Raw genomic sequence first — 24334 nt, 5'->3', positions numbered from 1 at the left:
ATATAATAAATTGAATTCATTTTGCATCATTTATAATAAAATACCAAAAGCCTGTATTGGAGTCTAAGGCATAAATGGTGACCAAAAACTATGAGTTGGATGCGAAACCATGACATTGGGGAGGACTTTCGTTATTTGTTTGGTACAACGTACAACTGACGTTTTGCACTCTCTTTCTCTCTCTCCCTCTCTCTCTCTCTCTCTCCCTCTCTCTGAGACCCACCCAAACAACCCCATTATATACTATTTTCCCATTTCCTCTATTTTCTTTATCATTCACAGATCTCTCTCTCCCTCCATTTTCCTTTTTTGTTTGTTCGTTTTTGTTTTCTTTCTTTTTTATACCTTACAAAAGAAATCAAAGATTTTTAAGGAAAACCCAGTTGCTAAAATCTTGCAAAAACCCTTTTTATCATTTTTCATCTGGATTTTTTTTTTTTTTTGCTTGTTTGTTTGATTTTCTAAAAATTACTTTTTTGGCTGCTGATCTTAATTCCATGTCTCGTACACTTGGGCTTCTGATTCTGAACCTTGTTTTGGTGAGCTTTGGATTTTCTTCGCCTTCTTTGGGATCGCGTTCTATTCTCCGATCGTTCAACGACGACAGCGGTGATCCTCATGACTACGCCATCGAATTGAACGCCACCAATTTTGATGCCGTTCTTCGAGAAACGCCTGCCACCTATGCTGTGGTTGAATTCTTCGCTCACTGGTGAGTAGCTACTAAAAAACCCAGCTTTTTTTTTTTTTGGGATTAATTTTCATTGTTAAGATTTAAATATATATACATATATATATATATATATATATATATATATATAGGGATTTTCTTGAATTGGGGTTGGAAGGTAATAAACGATTTTGACTAACCTTCATATTATAGATCGATAACTTAGAAATATATAGGCTACAGAAAAAATAGTAGAAGCCCTTCATTTTCATTATTTGGTAAATTTGAGATGACTGGAGCATATGCTCTGAGCTTGTTTTGGTGTTCCAATGAGCCGAGACTTGATAGCTATGGCCCTCTTTGGAGCTCTTCTAGTGTTTGATCCTGAGGAAGTTTGTAATTTATTCATGTTCAAAGATTGAATATTTAGCTTAATTACTGGTACAGTGGTAGTTTGTTTTTAATGCAAAGGAACTGCTTTACGTAGGCACTCACTTTATGATTTTAATAAATGGTATTGGATTCTCAAGTATATTTTTCAGTGTTTGGAGGGTGTGTTTTGAGCATCAGTTTAATATAACTGATTTGATTTTGATAGCTCTTTATGTTGGGTTTGTTATATGGAAATTATATCAAAGTTGTGATACTTTTTTCAGAGAATCAAATTGATAAAAGGCGTGGTTTTGGGATGAAGAAGATGCATGTTTTTCTAACCATAGAACTCAGCTTGATTTCAATATTTCTTCTGTTGTGGTGGTCTAATATCTTAATTAAGTGTTACAAACTTTGACTAGTGATGTGTTATATGAAGTTTAATGCTTTAATTGTTTGTGAATGGCCTGGCAGGTGTCCTGCTTGCAGAAATTATAAGGTATGAATGATTGATGGCAATAATTTTTGTGCTTTGGGTGATAATCAATGTTAACTTTTCCTGATTTATTGAACTCAATTGTGCAGCCGCATTATGAAAAGGTAGCAAGGCTTTTTAATGGAGCAGATGCTGTGCATCCAGGGATGATATTGATGACACGGGTAGATTGTGCATCGAAGGTATTTATACTGTGTTATTTGTTTCATTTTACTTTCTTCGTGCGACGTGATTTTCTAAGATATCTGTAGTCACTTTAAAGCTTTGTAGATGTGATTATTAGCAGTTTCTTGTTGAAAAAGATCATATGGTTTTTCATTAAGCTTAGCCTGAGCATTGGTATTAAACTTTAGTTCTTTGCGCTTAGTTTTTTCTTCTCTAGAATTTTAGTATTTTTATGCCATCCCTTATCTTTATTTATGATGTTAGCAAGTAGTAGTTATTGCTTGTTTTTATGTTAAATTTGTATTGTGTTTATTGAGATTTATAGCTTGGTGATTATGCTGTCTCCTTTTGCTTATTTGGCAGAACAGATAAACACTAAACTCTGTGATAAGTTTTCTGTGGGTCATTATCCGATGCTCTTTTGGGGACCTCCTTCTGAATTTGTGGGCGGTGGTTGGGAACCTAAACGAGAAAAAAGTGACATAGTCTTAATTGATGATGGGCGTACTGCTGATCGTTTACTTAATTGGATCAACAAGCAAATGGGCAGGTATGGGGTATTTCTATTTATTGTGTGTTGGATCAAAATGTTATACGGGTGTAACAATACTTAATGTTCTGTACTCCAAGCAAGTGTGCTCTTTGAAATTTGTACATATATATATATATATATATATATTTATGTGAGTTATGAATATTTTGTTTGGTTCTTGTATACTAATTTTCAGATGCCTACACATAATAACTAATTGTTTATAGAAGGAAATTATACTGTCATTTATTATCCATTTCAAGACACGCACGTGCTATAGCATGTAGATAATATGCAGGACTTTCATTATCTAAATAATGCTGTCAAAGTGAAGCGGTAAATAGTATAAAAACACCAAGTACTTCAGTGCATGACTGCATGGCGTAATAGAATATAGGGTAGGAACCTGACCCCTGTGTCGGATTATTTTAGGATGTACTTTTGATCTATGTTCATAATTATATGTGATTGTTAACTGGTGATTAAAACCATTTTTACTTGGAAAAAAATTGTGCTTTTTATACTATGGCTTCTAAAAGGAAGTTGATGCTTTTGATAAACATGGCAATCCATCTAATCTACTTCACAATTGGTGTCTCATTATAGAAATTTTATTGTGAATTCCTGTTTAGCAGCCAGTTTGCCACTGTTTCTGATTGTTAATGCCTAGTGACTTTACAGCTCCTTCGGCTTGGATGATGAGAAATTTGAAAATGAGCATCTTTCATCAAATGTCTCGGACACTGCACAGGTACACCAGAGAGCATAATGTTAGAGTTCCCTTACTGCTGTTACAAATTAAGTTGCTTCTTTTAATTTATGTTAACTTTGGCAATGTATGATTTGTGAAAGATTGCTCGAGCTGTGTATGATGTAGAGGAAGCAACAGCCACTGCCTTCGACATAATCTTAGAACATAAGGTAGATATTCCTTTTCCCCCTTGAGACTGTTATTTTGTGTTATTACCGCTATCAATTCCACCACTCTTCTGCATGCATGTTCAAGATGATCAAATCAGAGACTCGGGGTTCACTTATTAAATTTCTTCAACTGTTGGTGGCACATCATCCTTCTAGGAGGTAATCACCTATCCTAATGTTCCTCCTTACTCTGCCCAATGTGCTACCTTGTATTTTACTTTTGATTATTTATATCAGGTGCCGGAAAGGAAGTGCAGATGTGCTTGTGAACTTTGATGAATTGTTTCCTTCAGATATTTGGTTGGAACCTAAACAGGAGGAGAATGATGGAAAGAATGAACTGGGTAGTTTTCATATTTGTGGAAAAGATGTTCCTCGTGGATATTGGGTGGGTACTCAAAAAACTATAGTTGAATGTATAATTCATGCTGTTATTATCTCTCTGCTTAACACTCTTATTTTTCTGATTATGACTATCATTCTGTGTAGGGAGGCCTTAGGCTTCTCTATGGATTTTGGAGATAATTATTGTGTTTTAAATTTGTTTCTAAATGTTAGAATCTTTCAGTTTGTTTTATTTTTAAAATACTATATTTTTTGGTGTAACAAATTTTATCACTTTCCATGATAAGCTGTTGACGTGCCATTTCAACTTTGTGGATTTCAAGTGGTTAGCTCTGATTGGCCAAAAAGCTGGAAAAACGGAGAAAATGTTCTTTTTGGCTAGTCAAAGAAAAATGGAAGTGAATGTTTTTGAAGTAAATTAGAAATTGATAGGTTCACAAATATTAAGTCATTGCAGCATTGAGTTGTGTACCAAGTCACAACTTTAGGTTGGTCTTGAATAGCTTTACTATTATCTAGTTGCTTCGATCCATAGCCACACTAAGTCTGTATATGCTTTTTCTTCTTTTCCGTAAAATACTTTTAACATATTCTGATCTTTGTATCTGCTATAAGTTTGTTTTTCCTTCTTCTTTTACCCTTTTTTTTTTTTAATGTGTTTCCTGTAGTTCCCTCACAGGTTTTAGTTATTTGTTATATTTTTCTATTAATGGAATATTCCTAATCATTTAAATTGCTTTTGGTGTTTGTTACAGATGTTCTGTCGTGGCAGCAAGAATGATACCAGGGGTTTCAGGTAATGGTTTGTTTTATATTCCAAATTCTTTACCTTTGAGGTTGTGAATGCATTGGTGTTGAATGCTATATGTATTCATAGAATTGAATAAATATCCTAGCAAGTACAGTATCAAGGAGCGGCTAATCTTATGCCATGCTCAATCAAAATTTCATTTTATGCATCTTTTCTTTTGTGGAATCCCCTTAAGCTACTGGTAACGCCAACCATGGATTGCTCTGTATTCGAACTTTGTTCTGTTGGCATGAATATGACAAAATTCTTCCATCGTCTCATTTTTGCAGTTGTGGATTGTGGGTTCTTCTACATTCACTGTCAGTGAGAGTTGATGATGGAGAGAGCCAGTTTGCGTTTAAATCTATATGTGATTTTGTACACAATTTCTTTATCTGTGAGGAATGTCGCCAGCATTTTTATGATATGTGTTCAAGGTAAAATGCAACCGAGAACAATACATATTCTAATTCTTTTATTCTCCTTATGATCTAACTCTGAAATTCTGATTGCAGTGTTTCTCATCCCTTCAACAAAACCAGTGACTTTGCCCTATGGTTGTGGAGTGCCCACAACAAGGTCAATGAGAGACTGATGAAAGAAGAAGCGTCTCTAGGAACTGGTGATCCCAAATTTCCAAAGATGATTTGGCCTCCAAAACAGCTCTGCCCATCTTGTTTCCGCTCTCGTAACCCAAAGAACTATGAAGTTGACTGGGATCGGGACGAGGTTTTCAAATTTTTGACTGGTTACTATGGGAAAACTCTTGTTTCTCTTTATAAAGATAAGACCATTCTGGGTAAGAACGGGATTGATGCAGCTTTGGAAGACTTAGTGGTCTCTACAAATGCGGTTGTAGTGCCTGTTGGGGCTGCATTGGCCATTGCTGTTGCTAGCTGTGCATTCGGAGCACTTGCTTGCTACTGGCGCTCACAGCAGAAGAGTCGGAAGTATTTTCACCACCTACACTCTTTAAAGAACATATGATAGTTAGGAGGGTAATGACCTCTTTCAAAAAAATTAAAGGCGGCAAAGTAAAATCCGAAAAAACAAAAGGGGGAAAAAAAAAAAAAACTAAAAAAGAAAGAAAAAGGATTAAAAAAAGTGGGTATGGGAAAGAGAGTGAGAGAGAGTGAAGAGGATTGGGAGAGAGGGGGGAGAGAGAGAGAGAGAGAGAGAGAGAGAGAGATTGTTGGTGGTTTTTGTTTTCTTATTTATTTTTCTTCTTCCACCACATTTCAGGCCAAGAAGAAACTGGAGCTAAGATTGTTCTCTAATGGCAAACCCATGCACAGAGCAGGTGCAATGAGAGTGAGGCTGAGTAGGAAAATGCCAGATACAGCCTTATACCAGAAGACCTGTTTGAGGTCCTCTTCTGTACCCTATTTCACGCTCTTTTTACATCTCAACATCCTATATGGAGTGTACAGATTAATTTTCATCAATACTAAATTTTGGAGAAAGAATTATGTTTAGATCTGTGCTACTTCCTTTTAGCCTTTTTTCTTTTTTTGGTATTTGTTTCTATTCCTCGGATGTAGTGAAGAAAATGAGAAAACCATTAATGTGCCTCTACATTGTATTCTTAGTTTGTTCCTCAAGATGAGGTGCTGCAAATCATTGTAAAGCTTTGTGCATGGGTTTTCAAGATAATGGTTCATATCACATGTTTTTTTTTCAATCTAATTGCAAATTATTCTGTTGTTTTCTACTAAAAATATGAGTGCTATGAGTATCTTGTTTTGGGATTTTAAATAATCCGTGTAAAATACCCCCTGTTGTGTAAGACAATGGGTAAATGTCTCTCTGCCCAGACAAAAGGGAATGATTAACAATTTAGTAAACTATATAGTTCTCAAGTTATGGGATATCAATTATCAAAATAATGTTTCAACAAAAAATAAGAATGTTTGAGGTGTTAAATGTTGACATTGTCATTGCCATTGCCATTTCAATTAAAATTTGTCAAGTGTAATGTATATTTTATTTGTTTGTTATTATTATTTTTTATCTCTTATTCTTTTCTCCTGTGGATTGGAATCTCTAGTATTATCAGCCAATGGGATTGGATGCGTCTCTTTGGCCATATTTCTCAATTGACATTTAAAAAGGAATTTGGAATTTTTTATTTTTGGTAAATCGTAATTATCCTGGAAACAATTATCCGATTGTTATTTTAGTCTGAAATGCGTTGAAAAACATTATACTATTTTTTTGAACAATTAATGATACTCTATTTTTTTGAATTATTAATGATATTCCAATGCTGATAATTTTTTTCATTAAATGAGGACATGAAGCATCATAAGATAACTGTGTTCAGGTCCAGAAAGCCACAATATCAGGTTTACGTTATACTTGTCAGCATCATCGCAACCACAGAATTTTAAATATTCTTTACTGCTTAACGCTACCCAACTGGACAAAATTTATGTTTGGTTTGCAAGAAAAAGAAATGGAAACGACATTAAAAAATACTGAGGTTAAGTAATTCATTAGTTTACTAACCAAGTATACATACATTTTCATCTTTGTTGCTTGCCATTGTATTTCCTTGATATAATCTGTGTATATACACATTGGGATACTTTTCTTACTTTACGGATTGCCATGAGGCAAAGAAATGCACATTTCCTAACCTATACATCTTAGCTGAAATATTCCTTGCTCTATTTTCCAGACTATCCGTCTATAATAATACAAAGGTAGAGAACCTTCCATATTGGTCCTTTCAAGCTAATAATTTTCCCATTCCTTCTTTGTTTCAGCTTTGATTGATGACCTGTAATGGAAGTCTTTTATTCACATAACAAGCCAACACCAAATTCCTGTTCTGGGTTATTTCAATTTTCTCTAGCTCTATTGATTTTTTTAGTTAAACATGAATGATATGAGGCTGCGGCTGCAAGGTTAAATGTTCGGCAGTTTCTTCATCAGATGAAGTTATTGATGAAACAGGAACCTCCTAATATGTTCACCCACCAAAACAGTGAAATAAATTAATAAATTAGAATTAACATCTTAGAAAATGGTCTTACAAAACAATGGTATGATAGTTGTAGTCAAGAATTTTTATTTATCAACATGAACTTACTTGTTGGGTACGGCGGTGCTGAATAGCAGTAACCGCCCTCACCACAATATATACTGGCAGAACAACCCCAGCGGTACGTAGAAAAAGCAACTGCCAAGGTAGGAAAAAAGGTCAATATACTTCCTGCAATTAGTTAGTGCTTCCAATTTAAACAAACAGAATGGATGCTATATAATGTGTTTACCAGCAATAATGGGAAAGAAAAATCATTGTTCCCACTAATTATTAGAGGAAGAGTATGCCTTAAAATCAGAAGAACCATGAACTGCAAAACAAGATGGAAATCAAATGAACTTTTTAAGATAAAAGAAAAAAGGACAGTTTTACCAAGTAATCCATATGATAGAAAAATTAAGATTTTTCCTTTTTTTTTTTTTTTTTTTTTTTTAAAAGAAATAACTGAGAGAGGGAGAATACAATAAAAGCTATTGAACGGCAGCAGAAGACACTTCTTGCAGGAAGAGCGGTATGATCGTCATTGTCAGGATCGAGGAAGTTACGATCAGTTGAAACCATTGCTATAATACGAGGTCTATTTATGTCCCTTCTGGAAATCTCCCAGTTTCCTCTGTCAGCACATTGGTGAAATTGTCCAACTCTCAAATCACTGGAATTGAAAACTAGTCCATGAAAGTTACAGCACAAATATTTACCTGAAGTTCATTGGAATACGCCCAAATCGAAACAATGGAGGTGGAGCTGTATAGCCAGACTTAAATGGCTGAAATTGAAGAATTTACTCTTAAGCAACGACTTAACACTACACTTTTGATAGGGAAAACAAAACATGTATTTTGTACAATATTCAAAAAAAAAAAAAAAAAAAAAGAGTAAAGTGGAAGAAATTACTGCAAATAAGTTGGGAAGTAAAAAGGTAAACCAACAGCCTACCTGGTGGCATATCTCACATGTTGTGTCCCCCTTCTCATTGCACCATCTCTGTACACATCTGCGGTGAGCATACTGCAAATTCAACAAACATATATGACCATGTCACCATCATATACCCAAATGCTTTACTCCTCAAATGTTTTTTAGCAAGTAGGAAAATGAAAAAAGATGAACAAAGGTTCAAACTTTAGCAGACGATAGTCAGTGGAGGTTGGCTACCAAAAACAATCCAGTCAAATAAGTGTTTAGCCTATATCTGGAACATGAAATCCACAGCATAAAAGAAAAAACAAGCATCTTCACATGATTATATAATGCATATACAGTTTTCATTTTTACATTATATTCCCTTTTACAAAATAATGCAAGCAAAAGTTCTTTTCAATTTATGACGCTTTATTAGGTCTTAAAGTTCTATGGTCCACAGTGAGGAACATGTCTCTATCTCTCTAGAACAAACAAGAATGTTTTTCTTTAACCCTTAAATTAAAGCTGGTAGATTAAAAGGCACTGATCAAAGGCAAGCAAGACAAACCATTTCTCTCAATTAACAGTCATGACAGATGAGAGTATAAATGCTGTCATGGGAGGTCCGTATGTGACAATAAATTGTGATGCCAGTGTGTTATGTATATCATTGGATAATTTCATAAATAAGTGATATGTATCAAGAGCTACCCTGTTTCCCCAACATAGCATGTGGAAAACGCAATAGCTTCTTTTGGGAAAATAGAAAGCTTCTTAGTCCCCCATCATCAGAATTTGCATTAAATATGATTAGCTCGTAAGGTTTATAGAAAACAAAAAAAATAAAATAAAATAAAATTTCTTAATGTAAATTGACCAACTAAAAACCCAAAATCTTCCAAGTTCTAAGCCTATCAACACTGAAATAATCAGCTCAAATTATTTGCAAGTGTGCTAATTCAAACGTTAGGTGGATATTTCTGTGACTTTGACTCGGGCTCTAAAACTAACTAATAGACATGGAAAATCAAAGACCCATATGAATTTATGATTCACCTAACCATAAAATTAACTCGTGGGAAATATGCAGATACCCTACCCTAGAACGGAATCGACTCAAAGTAAATATCAAAACCAATAAATTATTAGAATTAGCAAAAATCCCAGCTGACAATTACCTTCAAGCTACCACAGCAAGAACATGGAGTTTCCATGTTTGAATCTTCTTCTTCATCATGGCATATCCTGCACTCCACCAGTTTCCTGGGAAATGATATATTCCCAAAATCCATCTTCCGGGACGAGTTATTGTTTTTTGACTCACCGGCTGCTGGGTCTGCAGATTGAATCAACCGGTTTTTGCTTTCAATCGCAGCTTCCAATGTGGACTCAGTGAGTAATCGATCCACCAACAATACAAAATGATCCCCCATCCTTAAAAATCTCCCGAACCCAACACAAACAAGCTCGTTGTTCTTGGAGGAAAGCCTATTTAACAAGGTGATTTTGCTTTTATTTTTTATTTTTTTATTTTTTTCCAACCTTCAGCTTGATTCCTGTAAAGCGAAACCCAATAGAGTTTATAATAAATCAAAGTGTCTTCAATCAGGGAATTACAAAAAAGGAAAATAAGAAATGGGTGTAGTTAAATTGCATGAATCGTGAGTGGGTTTCTCTCCAATCTGCAAATAAAGTATGGCAAAACGGAGATTTTCGAAAGTGCTTAATGACAAGAAAAGCTGACATAAAGAAACGCCTCAAAACATAATTAGAATTAGATAAGCTAGAAAGGAAATGTTAAAAAAGCTCAAAACAAATTAGGAAAAAGAGAGGGAAACAAGAAATATACCTGTATAATAAATATATGAAATTAAAGGGGGAGAAAAATGGACGAAAATCAGGAAAGTGAAGTTTTATGACAAACAAACAAAAAGGCATTAATGGAACTATCTATAAAAACAGAAAATACCAATCACAGCAGGAAAAAAAAATAAAGTAAAATAAAATAAAACGCCCAAACCAAAACAAGCAAAAAGGAATAAGGAAAAGTAAGAACCATACCCAGAAAAGGGAGAGATGAAAACAGCAATCAGATAAGAAAACAAAAAAAAAATTTTGAAAAAGCAAATAACTTTTTAGCAAATGAAGGGCTTAAAGCATAAAGAAGAATCAAAAAGAAAGAAGAAGAATATAAGGAAAGGGAAGAAAGAAGAGACTTACAAGAAGGGTATAGTATATTCTTCAAGCCAAGAAAAGCTTTTTAATTTGTGCTTTGGGAAATCTCTGTTTTGGAACGAAGCAAAGAGATTGAGTACGGTCCTTGTGATTGTGGCCTTTGGGAATTCAATTTACAAGCCAATATTTGCATTAATTGACAAACAAGCCACGATTCTATTACACTGTTTTCCCCCAAGAAAACATTCAAAAATTTATGGCTTTAATTTAACAAAAACTCTCTCTCCTCCCTAGCTCAGAGGAAGAAGTTCACCTGGGCAAGTTTGTATATATATTATATATATATATATATGCATATAGTATAGATTGTAAGATGAAAAGGAGAGAGAGAGAGAGAGAGAGAGGTTATGGTCTGACCGCGAGCACTACGATTCTATTTTTGTTTTATTTTTTATTTTTTTCTTTTACCGTTTTTGCTGTTTGGACTAGTCAGAGAGACAACCCCCACGAAAATTTCAACATCTTGTCCTATGCTAAAATCTTAAAAAAGCCAAAAATTTTAAAAAAAATGTAAAACTTATATTGCAAGTTCGCAGGTTCCATAAACTGAACAGTTTGTGGATTCCTAAAAAATTAATAAAATACAAGCTGTTAATGGCTCATCCATCTTTAAAGCCTGATTGATGATGCTCACAGAAGATTCTTTTTATTTCAGCCAAAAAAAAAAAAAAAAAAAATGAACCCATAATGTATTTGTGTGTGCATGAAAAGCAATGCATAGGGGAATTATTATTATTATTATTTTTATTATTATTATATATTTTTTGTTGAATAATGCAATGCGTAGGGACTTGAATGCTAAGCCTTTGCTTCAAAGAAATTATATTATCCAAAACAGAGGCGCAAGATTGATTGCAACTTATAATTATTATTTATTCTTCTTATTATCTTTTTTTTCTTTTGATTATTTGGAAATGATAAGACTTTTAGAATTAAAAAAAACCAATATGTTCATCAATTGTATCCTTCAGCGGGGATAGAATGTAAAAATATTAAAATAAATTACACATACATAACGTTTTGGGAATTTGAAGTAAATTGATCAGGTTCTTAAACGTGTGAGTTTTGACCTGTTGACATGTATTGTCTTTATAGGGGACTTTCTAGTTTAAGGTAATACTGATCCTCCTTCTAATTAATATTTCTTTCAATTTCGCAGCCTTCTTATTCTCATTACGTAACTTCAACATTTAGTTACAAGGATTATTATTCTATATTTTAGGTTGTTTTTACCATTTAATTTATACTATTTTTTGGAAGTGCACAGTACAACCTTTGAAATCCCAAATTAGTTATATCTCATAATTCTTTTTTTTTTTGTTTGATTATTTGGTTAAAATTTAAAGGGTAACAGAATTAAACACGCAACACAAATGACTTTCATTTAAATTAAACACTTTTCTATGAATAGAATATAATCGAAATGAAACACTTTAGTGAATCAATTAATAAAACATATTATACAAATAACAAATTTTGATAAATCTTCCGTTATTATATTTAATTACATACTATATATATTTTGTCAATAAGCATATAAAGATGCACTCGAAATTATTTCAGCGGGGAGATAAACTAAATTAAAACTAAACGGCCATTTCAATGATTTGACTTGTAAATCATGCTTTGGAGAAACACTACATGTTTTGCCAAGTGTTCGGTTCACCCATATGGGAAAAATTCTCTCTAGCAGTTGATGCAACAAGTATCTGTTTTGTTGACAAAAAAAGAAAATTATTAATTTAATTTTACTTTCTAAATTGGATCGGTTGGCAACTGTCCCAAGAATTTCTTCATATCTTACGTACAATATTAAATAAAATCTACGCTCCAATATCTTTCAACTTCCTGATTGCACCATTCATGGAGTAGAAGCAAGCACAACATCATTTAACATCAGATACACCAACTAATCTGCATTTGTATTATGTTTATGTATATTCAATCGCTTTTTACTTGACGGCTTTAGCTTGTTATTACCAATTAACAACAGGAAACAGAAACAAAAACAACAAAGCAAAAAGAACTCACATATATATATATATATATAATATAAAAGTAAGATTCACATTAAATTTAATCTGTATTAAGTATTAATGATATATCAAATGTTACAATTTAAAATTAAAACATCAAATACTATAAATTAAAATTAAAAACTAGTAAAATATAGGTTTAGTGATATACTAAATTGCTTTATTTAAGAAAAAATTGATTTTTTTTAGAATATAGATAAATAAATATAATTTTAATTCAGTGATCCAAAAATTAAAATATAAAATTTTGACACTAGTCTCAACACTGAAAACTTAATTTAAGTCCAGCCATACATGATATAATATATATACATATGTATATGTTTATATATGTATATATATGTATAATCAACTATCACATTTATCTTTCCGGTAAAAATAAACAATTACTAATGTTAGCAAAGGTTTGTTTCAAAATAAATAAATAAACGTTAATAAAGGTTACGCTTATGGGTTCTGTCCAAAAATTCCAAGACCATCTTTAATCGTTAGAAACAAAACATATTAAAATATGAAAACTGTCTGACAAAATGAACCAATTAAACACCAAAACAAATTAGAACACAACATCTTTGTATTACCATATGGTTGAGGAAAAATAAAGTTCTGTTGAACAACCAATTGCAGGTATGTATACATACATACATATATATATATATATATATATATATGCATTTATATATCATGTTGAAGAGAAAAATCAGAGTCAAAAACTAAATGCCAGATTACGTATGGTTGAGGAAAATAAAGTTCCGTTGAACAACCAATTGCAGGCATGTACACATACATACATACATATATATATATATATATATAAATGCATTTATATATCATGTTTAAGAGAAGAATCACAGTCAAAAACTCAATGCCAGATTATGTAAACCAAATAACTTAAACTGTTAATTTAGTAAACCTTTATCAAATTTGATAAAAGAACCTACATATGTACAAAGAATATATAGTAAACATATTCACGTGAAAAATGGTTTCGAATGGATCAGAATATGTCCCCACAATCAAAAGTTCAGTAGGTGAGCTGACGACAATCCATGCATGCACTATCAGCCCAAAGTAGATGAGAAACAGTTCGGCAATTACGTCCTCACTTCCTCAATTAATGAACAATAACAATTCCCCACATAGGTTATAAAACGTACAAAAAGCTATCGCCACAAACCAAAAGAAGAAAAACAATGTAAAAATATTATATATACATATCCACAATACTAAAAAAAAACATGTAAATGTACAAAAAAACACATAAATATATTCTCATACATACATAGGCATATTTTATTTATTGGAATCAAATTTATATATTTATATAAGAAAATTCATGATTATAATATAGAGAACTACAAGCAAATTTATATTATAAAGAAATAATTTAATTAATATCTATCCATTTGATTTTCTTTAACACATACTTAACCACATAACAACGGATAGGATCCACCCAAAAAAAAAAAAAAAAAAAAAAAAACACACTCTTTTAAAGGAGCTGCTACATCTGCAGCTTTATTCTTGTCTGTGTACCATCTTTCGAAGTCTACATACAAACATGATTGGCAGCCAAAACCACTGCCGTAATCATCCTCAAAATCTTCAGGAGAAAGCTAGACATCCTGCCATCCAAAAAAACAAGAAAAAAAGAAAAAAGAAAAGAGAAAGCTAAACATCCTTAATAATGGCAGGCTTTTACAACGTTCTATGTAAAAAAGTTAAGAGAGTTAGAAATTGATTAATTTGTAGGTAGAAATGGTATACTACTATATGTTTTAACCTATTGGCATATATATATATATATATATATATTCTAATTAGTAACAAGATAAAAACTTTTGAAGTTTTCAATGTCGATGCATCAAATTTCTAAGTACATGCATAGTAATTAATGGAGTTACCGTGGATTAATAATCGAAAAAAATAATGTATATATGTACATCAATCTGGGAAAGCCCCCATTGAGAAGTGGACCTATTCTATAGAAGAACTGAAGGGATTATTGTGGATTATCTCGTTTTTTCATTATAAATTGAAGGATTAATTATAATGGATCCCAAACGATTGAATTCACTCTCTTATTATCCTTTCCATACATCTAACCAAATTACAAAGAGAGTTCTTTAATTATTCTATTTCTCCTCTTCTTCTCCTCCATCAATTTCATATATAAAAGTATAACTAACAGTAAGCAGACAACATAAAAGTGTGAAATTATTTTTATTATTATTATTATTATTACTTTTTTTTTATGCGAAATATATCAGATGCCTTAAAGATATATACAAGGTCAAGTAGAACTAGACGATCGTAATTGATTTCATAAAAGACTAATTGATGTAATTCTTAAATAATATTTATGATTATTTAGAATAAAAAAATTTATTAAAAAATAAAATTAAGCATTAAAGTAATTAAAGTACAAATGTCCTGCTTAATATTTTTATTTCCTCTTCCAACATATCTTTAAAACGTTGAACAAAATAACAGCAGAGGGTAACCTATTTCCACTTTAATTATCTTAATTTTACATAACTATTTAATTTAAATCATAATTATTTATTATTATTATATATATATACAAACTGGACTTTCAAAATCCAAAAACGCTAGGCCCAAAATGAAGAGCCACATAAAAGCCCTGAACAAAAACCACCCAGGGGCATTCCCGTCACTTTAAACCCAAACAGCCTAACGAACTGAGAAAAAAATCCCCTCGTAACTTCTAACTAACGTCTGATTCCCTCCCACAACATCAACCAATCACAGTCTTTCCCGCCCAAAAATAAATAAATAAATAAATAAAAATTCCCTTCAATTGACATTTTGCGCCTCTCACACTCTCTCTCTCTCTCTCTGTGAAAAAACACATTCAAGCAGAGTTGCAGAGAACAAAAACCCTTCCCTCCAAAAAAAAAGCTTTCGAATTCTTCCACCAATGGCTTCCTCGCTTCTCGTCTCTTTCTTACTTCTCTCTTTCCTCTCTTTCGCATCTCCCCTGCCTTCCGATACAATCCTCGACGCCGCCGAGATTCTCTCCGATTCCGGCTTCGTTTCCATGGCTCTCACCCTGGAGATCGTTTCCCAAACCCTCACCGTACAGTCTCCATCTCTCACCATCTTCGCTCCAAACGACGCTGCTTTCTCTCAGGCCGGTCAGCCCAGTCTCTCTCTCCTCCAATTTCACTTCTGCCCTATCCCTCTGCCATTGGAGAGCCTCAAATTGCTCTCCACTGGGACCAAGATCCCGACGTTGTTATCTGGGCACTCTCTGATCGTCACCTCATCGCCTTCCTCCGATCAAATTTCGCTCAACAATGTTAAGATTACCGGTGGGTCGCCAATTTACGATGATGGGTCTATGATCATATTCGGAATCGAGGACTTCTTCGATCCGAATTTCGGTCTTCCAGTTCCGATTGGCAGTCCTCGTTCAACTCCAAGATGTGGGTCTTCGTCAACGAACGGTTCAATGGATTTTCCAGGGGTTTCTTGGTTCGAAGGAGCAAGTGCGGCGCTGAGATCCAATGGGCACTCTGTAATGGCTTCGTTTCTGGATCTGCAACTGGAGGGTTTCAAGGAACCGACAATGATGACAATCTTCGCTCCGGTTGATCAATCAATGGTGAATCCCATGAAGAACGTTTCGGTTTTTCTTCGGCATGTTGTTCCGTGCAAGCTTCTGTGGAATGATTTGGTGAATTTCGATGATGGAACTGTGTTGCCGACTTATTCAAACGGCTTCACCATCACAGTTACAAGATCTGATAGCGTGTTGATGCTCAATGGAGTTCCGGTTTTCTTCCCGAACATGTATTTCAGCGACCCGCTTGTCGTTCATGGCCTTAACGAGGTTCTTGCTGTCCAAGAGAAACCCAAAGAAATGGCAGAACTTTTTTATTGGACTGGAGAAGACGGTGACCAAATGTTGTTGGGCAATGATGAATTTTGAGGCCAAGAATTCTAGATTTAGTATTTGTTTTTTTTCCATAGATGAATTTTGAGGCCATTAAATCATTTTTTCTTTTTCTTTTTTCGTGATTTGATTTTTGGGTTAGATGGCTCTCTCAGATTTTTCTGTATATCTGGTAAAATTCAACTTGGCTTTCCTCTGAATATGTAGATCTTTTACATGTGATTTCAAAATTTCATTGCTTAAACCCACTATATTCAATGTCTTCAATGATTTTCTTTGTGGATTTACTTTTTCCATGCTGTTACCATCCCAAGAAGTGTCAGAAAATATGTATAAAGAAAACTGCGCTGGATGGCCTCCAAGTTCACTGCAAATTTAACTTATTTCACGTTGCACGGCTAATAGAAATGTTGTTACAAAATCAAGATAAGAAAACTGTGCTGGAGCTGTAACATTTTACAGTAATCTTTTAATAAAGCTGGAACACCATGTTTTCAAGAACGCCATAAAAATAGATAAATGATCAAAGTTGGAACACCATGATTTCAGGAATGCCATAAAAATAGATTAATGATCAAATTGCTTTATCTATACATATACATATCAAAATACACTAGAATAGGCAATTAGCCCCACCAACTCAAAATAGAGCTTTGCTCTACTTTGGTTCTCTCCTTACAACAACAACAACAAAAAACAAAACAAAAAAAGCCTATTTCTTTCTATAATTTTGTACTATACCGTCTAGACATGGGTCGGTGTATTTGATGATGATATATCACCGTTGATATTATTGTTGAAGTTGCTATTGTGACTCTTGCCTTTTATTAGTTTGGATAGTTGTTTCACAAACACTTCCTCCCTTTGGGGGCGGTTTGCATAGAGTATCCATAGGACAAGACAGAGCAAAACTCCAACAGAAATCAGAGCCAATCCTGCATTCACAATTTTGAGATAATGGTTTAACGGAGGACAATAACTTGAGGTGATATTTCGGAATGTATCCCTGACAAAATTGCAATTCTGAAGACTTAGTAAAGGCGGAGCATAGTGCTGCAGCGCATAGCTTTCATTGACGGCCGCTATCAGCTGTGTAAATATTTCAGGGGTCACTCTTCCAACTGTGGTGCACACTCCAGAAGACACTTTGCATCTATATTTCTCCCAAACCTGAAAGAAATTGGTACAACCGAATGAGCAATGGCAAAATAGATTAGCCAACAAATAAGACAATGATCATTTGTATATTAACCACATGGCACAATCTGGATCAGATTGATTCCATCAACTGGAATATTTAATATTTTTTATTTGAATAAGTACATAGACTTTAAAGCAACATATAAACCAAACTGTACATTGCTAATGAAAAGGAATTGAGTTGGTAAATTGATGAATCATACCACAGAAGCATTTGCAATCGATACATCTTGATCCCCACAACGGCTATCTTGCAAATTAGAGTCAAATGGGTAACACAGAGGTGGCATCAGAGGTCCAGATTGGTTGTAATAGTTAGGATCGCCCTCGGATGGATCCGCATTTGCATAGGTATAGATAAATCGGTTGACAACATTTACCATGGCATTGATAACTTGTTTACTCTGGATGAGCGTCTGGTTTGTAGTTTTTTGATCAACACATGGAAGGATGTTGCTAAGAGCTGTTTCTGCATGCGGATTTTCTACCCATTCTTCCATGGCCATGCAAGTGTCTGAAACTGTACTGAAAAAAGGTAAATGGTACAAAGGAGTTTCAGCATTAGTTTGCCTTATTTATCATTCATGATGAAAAGATATAAAAAGGATATATGTATTTATTTTCTACACGAACCACATGGCTATTGTCAAAGTTAGTAATATAGACCTGCATACTACTAAAACTTCACTGGTTTTAGTGTTTTATTGCCAGAAACCATCTGAATTTCCCATACAGAGGGAACAAATATTGGATGGTTTGTCGTATTTTATTGCGTTTGAGTTCACATAGACAAGCACATCTAGAAACTAATAGACACTACTCAAGCCAAGAACGACTTGCTTACTTGTTGAGGATTACAAAGACCCCACAGAGAATGAATGTAATTGCCACAAGAAACCATCCGCTAATTATAAATCTGCAACAACATATTCATAATTTCAGAATAAGAAATTAAAAAGCCTCCAAAATGTGAAGTACCGTACAACCAGGGCCACATTTTAAATTAATATGCCAAGACAACTTACATATGGATTGCATGTTGGTGGCCAAGGATAGATAGGACTGTAACAAGACACATCAATAAGTTACCAATATAAAACATAAAGAAATTCCAATATAACCGAGAAACAAACGGGAAAAAATATCATTTATTTGTTTAATACTTACGAAGACCAATCACTGCCAGAAGAAGCATTACTGCTGCAACAGCGATTAAAGCTGAACGCCTGATACAACGAGCTCAAAATTAGTCCATTAAGAGCATGAGTACCAGTATAAATTATATTGGATATCTTTCCAAAGTTTGAAGACATACACAACATTGAAGACTTCTTTTATTTTAACAGAATTTTCACTCGTCTTCTCCTTCAGCATATCTGCTGCAGTATTGAGATCCACATTCAACTTGTCAATATCATCCATAACATCAGAAGGAAGGAAAACCTGGGCAACATTGATAGTCTTTGCAAGGGACAGGTATTCTGTGACATTTCTCAGGATCTGCACTGTGTAGTCTGATTGGTTGACAACATATTTCAGAGTACCCAACACTTCATCATGAAACTCATCCTGCCCAACAGAAAGTAGGATACATCCAATCCTGTAGAGAAAAAAAGATGTATCAAATACCATACTCTAGTAAAAACAAAAGACATGATTAATCAATTGAAAACATTATGCAAGAGAAGGCATTTGAATTTTAATGTTTTTGCTTTATGTTAAATTGACAATATATAATATGGGTAAGAAGCAGTCTCTAGTTTCCAATGGAAACAAGTCAAACATATCCTAATTTCTAGAAGGTTACTTATAGGGTGGTTTAATAATTGACATATAGTCCAGGTTTATAAGAAAAAAAATTATATGAAACATTTAATGATAAATTACATCAAAAGATCTTTTAGTTGCATATTCAAATAGTGAAATGGAAGCAGCTTATTAATAATTTTGGGTTATAAAATTAAGAGACGGATGGAATGCCTTCCTAGGACAGCAGATGGCAAATACTAATGCTGCATGACATCTATAAAAGCATGCACAGAAATGCTTATCAACCATTAACCAAAGCAGCAGCTTCTGTGAACAATTTGTAATGATAATTGAAAATGAAAATTACGCCATAGAACAGCCATAGAACATTTGCATCGTGTTCATACATGATAAGAATAAAAAGAGAAAAAGAAAAAGGAAGCGAACTCAAAAAATAATAAAAAATAAAGAATTAAAAAGGAAAGATAGAGGAGAGCATCATCCATCACGGCAACTAATATAAATTTACAAACTTTAAGGTTCAGGGTATTACGATGCAGCACAAGTGAAGACTATAAGCAAGACAAGACTGATGCTTTGTGAACGTCGTGATCCTTCATCTTTGATATTTATCTTCCACCCACAGCAATGATGAACCGCAAGAACTAAGCCAAAAGAAATAAACCATAGGATAGAGATAACAAAACCAGCAACACCTGTAAATCCAACAGACTAGAAACATAACAATGTCAACGTACAGAAATAAATATTAAAAACAAAATAATCATTGCTGTTTTGAATAACTGTTTGCAAAGCATATCTCTATCTATTCCTATTAGAATAGAAGAGATAAAATATTATAAATAAATTAATCATCTGCTTGGTAATGTGAGTTTAAACACCACAACATGACACATAATAATTCAAAGACAGAGTTGGAACTGCAATGTATTTTAAATACTTAATCACAAACGATGCTGAGACACCGATACCTAGTTTTCCAAAGTGTTTTCATCCAGGTCTTTGTCATTCTAAATCAAATGTCACTGCACCAGTCGAGAGTTATAGAATACAGAAAGTATCGGTTTTCCCTACGAAGCAAATTGCCATTCTTTTATAACACAGATTTAGGCAGTTTCACATCTCTATTTCAGTAAAGAACTGAATAGAGAGGCAAAGCTACAAATTTGTGAATGAACAACTCAATTTTCATCAACTTATCCAATTACACAACAACTGTGTCAACTGCAACATTTCAATTAAAGATTATACCTACCAACAAATTCAGTGATTAGAAAGAAGCCTAATAATTTTTAATAGGTAAAAATCAAAACCATCATAATTTCAACCTCAGGCCTCAGTTTTTCCAAAGAAAAGGTAGAAGATAAGCTTGTCTACCCAAAAGACATAAAAGTATACAGCAAATCATGACAATTCATTTTCTGCAACTCAATCCAATATCCAATTTAGCACTAACACAAGGAGGGATTAGTTTCTTTAATCATCCATATCTCACGCAATGAAAAAACCACCATAAATGTAAGAAAGAGTCAGAACATACAGCCCAGTAATGTCGATTAACAATATCCCAACCGCCAAGGTATCGTCTAAAGCCGTTAAGAATATCGGGTCTGTTCGTCCTATTGGCTGCCAGCACAAGCGTGCTCTGATGTGCATCGCTGACTGGCCCAGGTGCCTCTGAAGCCTCCGAGACTTCATTCTTCCATGGCCCCAGGTTCTCTTCTCCTTCAAATACAGAAATAATTATAACACAGGATACAAAATATAAGTTGTTGATCCACACAAATTCGAAAACACTAAAATGTTACCATAAATCAAAAACAGTACAACAATTTAAAATAATAAAAAATAAAAAAAGTTTTCTTGAAAATAAAGCATCCAAGTCGGTCGCTGTTAGGCATCAACTAACTAAAAAATAAAAAATGAAAAATAGAATCTTTATGGGCTTCTAACGGAAAATGAATGTCTAGTTCGGTTGCTGAGAATTTTTTTTTTTTTTTTAAAGAAAAATGAAAAGATAAATCATCCATCAAAACAAAATTAACAGGGAATGAACTGTAGCTCAAAATGATGAATCTTTAAGCCAGCCACACCAGGCTTTTTCATTTTTTTACACAATTCTTGTCACCAGCTTTCTCAGAAACCGGACAAACCAACAGCATACGTTAAAAGATCCGACCTATTAGCACAATTGAATTGTAAACACATAAACAAAGACAAACGAACCTAAAACGAATTTGAGATGATGTCTGAGCGGTCCATTCACAGCTGAAACGGAGCTCAAAGAGCCCAAACCCAAGAAGAAAAAAAAGCAGAATGAAGCGGTGACCCAAAAAAGCTTCATTTTTTATCTCTCTCCCCTCCTCTGTCTGCATCAAATCTCAAACAGAGTTACCTCAAATAAAACAGACCCATTTCCCAGAATCCTACTCTGATCCAAACCCAAATCTCAAAAATCTTGAGAAAGAGGGAGTGGAATTGTGAGTGAGCGACTGGGTTTTAGAGTTCCAGTGTGATAACCATATATCTCTGTTGCTAAAGGGGTATATAAGGAGAGAGAAAGAAGATGAAGTAGACAGAGAAAGAGAGAGAGAGACAGAGAGAGAGAGGGAAAGAAAGAGGGAAAGAGAGAGGGAGGATCACATGGTGGGGCAATTGAAGGCGATTATTAGGGGAGGAAAAGAAAAAAGGCGGGTATGTGTGAATGAATAAAGGAGTTATCGGCTCCTCCTCTATACTTGGTACTGTTTTCTCTGAACAATACAATGTGACTGCATTAAGCAAAGCACACAACACACTCACTCACCCCCTCCATCCCCTTATTCGCCTTTTTATTTATTGTTTTTTTGCTTCCATACCGCCACTTCTTTTGTCCTTTTCTGCTTTACTTTACCTCCTCTGTCTCTCTCAATATTTTTCTTTTATTTATTTATTTATTTTTTCTGTCTCACTCAGGTGGAGGACCGCCTGAAAACTTTTGACACCCACTGGACCAATTTGCCCCCATTTTTACGGTTCTCTGAGCTCTGGTTGGTTCTTGGTTGTTTAATAAAAATCCGATCTTTAAGCCTCTTTTTCCTTCTAAATTATAAGAGAAAAATCCCAGCAAGAAAAAGGTGACCATATGGAGAGAAAATGACGGGCACTGAGTCGGATCTTCCGAGTTATTGGGTTCGGATTTCAAGTTAATGGGTACAAAACTAACGGAAGTATCTTAACTGAGACGTTTGATGTAGTTCTTTTTTTTTTTTTTTTTTTGATACTTATCTTAGTTTAATTAAAATCTTTGTCTAACGACTTTATGAAAAAAAAAAAAAAAAAAAGGAAAAACTAATCTAGTGCATTTAGGTGCAATGTAACGTCTCTGATCTAAAAATAACCCTCAGTTTATATTTAGATTGATCTTGGATTTTGGGCCCCATTATCCGCGTATAATCTCCTGTTTTAATGATTAGATTTGGATCTCGTCATGATTAGGTGTACATATATCTTTGAGTTCATTAGGAATGCCATACACTCATTAACCAAAAAAAAAGTAATTATATTTATCATATTTTTAATATTAAATAATAATAAAAAGCCTGTTATTTGTTGAGAATAAATGGATTGGAAAAGTAAAGCTCTTTATTTAAAAATAATTTTTATATGAATTTTAATGGGTTATTTACCAAAGAAAAGAATGACCTTTAAGAGGAAATTTTTTTATTAAAAAAAAAAAAAAAAGTACTGGGTCCAAACTGCAAGGCTCCAAGCAAGGAAGCTAAGTAAAATAATGCGGTAGAGTAAAGGAGGCAAGTAGGCAGGATAAGTGGGACCCACAGGTAATTTAACACGGATAGGTGGGGCCAAGAGAACAGAACGTCTAAAAAAGGCCAAGCCAAAAAATGGTTACGGCGTTACGTAATTTTTTTTTTTTTTTTTTTGGGTTTTTTAAAACGCGGCATGCACACAAATATTAAGGAAAAAGAGTGGGGAAGGAGTTTGGGTGGGTTAGGTGGGTTTTTTTCCGTCAATCAAAATCCGCACCACCAGCAGGGGTTACCAAAATCTCCAACATGCTTTCCAATCCTTTCTTTCTTTTCCCCTGTTGGATGTTGCTTTCATACATACATATCTATCTAACATGTTTCATGTATCCATTTTCAATCCCCACTTCCATTCTTCTTTTCTTTTAGCCCCTTCTTTTACTATGATTGCTTTTTGTCCTTCTATACCTTCATTATATACATATTCACATATATATCACATATATATATATATATATATATACATACACATTGTTTTAAGAGAATCCATATAAAGATATTTGAGAAATATAAGTGTTTTAGTTTAGTAGTTGTCTATATTTCTGGAAAATTTTGATGGTAAAGCTATAATTTTCTCGGACAATATTTGAATATCCCATCTATAAGGGGAAAAAAAAGTTAAAAAAAAGTAAGTTTAATTTTTTTTTCTTTCTTTTTTTGGTCTTTGAAGGAGTAATTTAGTGGTACTGGCCACCTCTCTGGATCACCATTTTTTTTTTTAAATTGTTTTGTTTTTGAGCTTTTAGTTAAATTTTTTTTTAACTCGATATTATTATAATTATTTAATGAGATTAATGAAGTGCTAAGTTTTCACAATAATCGCATTTCATTCTCTTTATAAAAATAAAAAATTAAAAAAAATTAAAAAAAAAAACAACAACAACAACAACATTTCATTCTATTTGAATATTGAAAGTAGGAAGGGTGTACTTATAGAGTAAGTCAGACTAACCATCTCCTAAATTATAACAAAAAAGCTATATATCTTTTTATTTAATATATAATATTTTTCCTAGATTTTATTTATTTATTTAAAATAGTGAATGGTTGTCTGATTTAACGTCGAATATTAATGAAAATTACCAAATTAATATATCTGAAATAAACGTACCATTAATATAAATA

At 33.5% G+C, this 24334-nt stretch overlaps 4 protein-coding genes across 7 annotated transcripts; 2 read left to right on the top strand and 2 right to left on the bottom strand.

Annotated features, from left to right (window-relative positions):
• The first annotated feature begins 105 nt into the window (after positions 1 to 105).
• Positions 106 to 5766, top strand: LOC107429375 (sulfhydryl oxidase 2). Of its 3 annotated transcripts, none has more exons than XM_016040050.4 (12): positions 106 to 712; positions 1517 to 1541; positions 1628 to 1720; positions 2072 to 2253; positions 2917 to 2986; positions 3088 to 3156; positions 3242 to 3315; positions 3394 to 3544; positions 4257 to 4297; positions 4582 to 4728; positions 4807 to 5289; positions 5534 to 5766. In XM_016040050.4, exons 1-11 carry the CDS (start codon positions 498 to 500, stop codon positions 5276 to 5278), a joined length of 1539 nt encoding a protein of 512 aa, XP_015895536.3. In that variant the 5' UTR covers positions 106 to 497; the 3' UTR covers positions 5279 to 5289; positions 5534 to 5766. The 3 variants fall into 3 exon arrangements, with proteins under 3 accessions (XP_015895536.3, XP_060669378.1, XP_015895537.3); XM_016040051.4 differs by having other exon boundaries at positions 107 to 712; positions 4807 to 5241; XM_060813395.1 differs by having other exon boundaries at positions 4807 to 5766.
• Positions 5767 to 6758: 992 nt separating this feature from the next.
• On the bottom strand, positions 6759 to 10747 carry LOC107429374 (uncharacterized). 2 transcript variants are annotated; one of them, XM_016040048.4, is made up of 8 exons: positions 10464 to 10747; positions 9422 to 9799; positions 8277 to 8348; positions 8039 to 8106; positions 7803 to 7953; positions 7570 to 7650; positions 7386 to 7475; positions 6759 to 7256 (listed from the first exon to the last, which is right to left on the bottom strand). In XM_016040048.4, exons 2-8 carry the CDS (start codon positions 9674 to 9676, stop codon positions 7167 to 7169), a joined length of 807 nt encoding a protein of 268 aa, XP_015895534.3. In that variant the 5' UTR covers positions 9677 to 9799; positions 10464 to 10747; the 3' UTR covers positions 6759 to 7166. The 2 variants fall into 2 exon arrangements, with proteins under 2 accessions (XP_015895534.3, XP_060669379.1); XM_060813396.1 differs by lacking the exon at positions 10464 to 10747 and adding an exon at positions 10305 to 10433.
• Positions 10748 to 15076: 4329 nt separating this feature from the next.
• LOC107429377 (putative fasciclin-like arabinogalactan protein 20) lies at positions 15077 to 16695 on the top strand. Its single transcript, XM_016040053.4, has one exon. The coding sequence runs from the start codon at positions 15456 to 15458 to the stop codon at positions 16467 to 16469; it is 1014 nt and encodes a 337-aa protein (XP_015895539.2). The 5' UTR covers positions 15077 to 15455; the 3' UTR covers positions 16470 to 16695.
• A 281-nt stretch (positions 16696 to 16976) lies between these two features.
• Positions 16977 to 22395, bottom strand: LOC107429376 (uncharacterized). The gene is made up of 9 exons (XM_016040052.4): positions 21630 to 22395; positions 20944 to 21128; positions 19936 to 20114; positions 18949 to 19233; positions 18801 to 18859; positions 18659 to 18695; positions 18478 to 18549; positions 17837 to 18158; positions 16977 to 17603 (listed from the first exon to the last, which is right to left on the bottom strand). The coding sequence occupies exons 1-9, from the start codon at positions 21745 to 21747 to the stop codon at positions 17178 to 17180; spliced, it is 1683 nt and encodes a 560-aa protein (XP_015895538.3). The 5' UTR covers positions 21748 to 22395; the 3' UTR covers positions 16977 to 17177.
• Positions 22396 to 24334: the final 1939 nt, after the last annotated feature.

The sequence above is a fragment of the Ziziphus jujuba genome, chromosome 12 (genome assembly GCF_031755915.1).
Source record: "Ziziphus jujuba cultivar Dongzao chromosome 12, ASM3175591v1".
In the NCBI taxonomy this organism is placed as follows: Eukaryota; Viridiplantae; Streptophyta; class Magnoliopsida; order Rosales; family Rhamnaceae; genus Ziziphus; species Ziziphus jujuba.
This window is presented reverse-complemented; position numbering and strand designations above follow the sequence as displayed.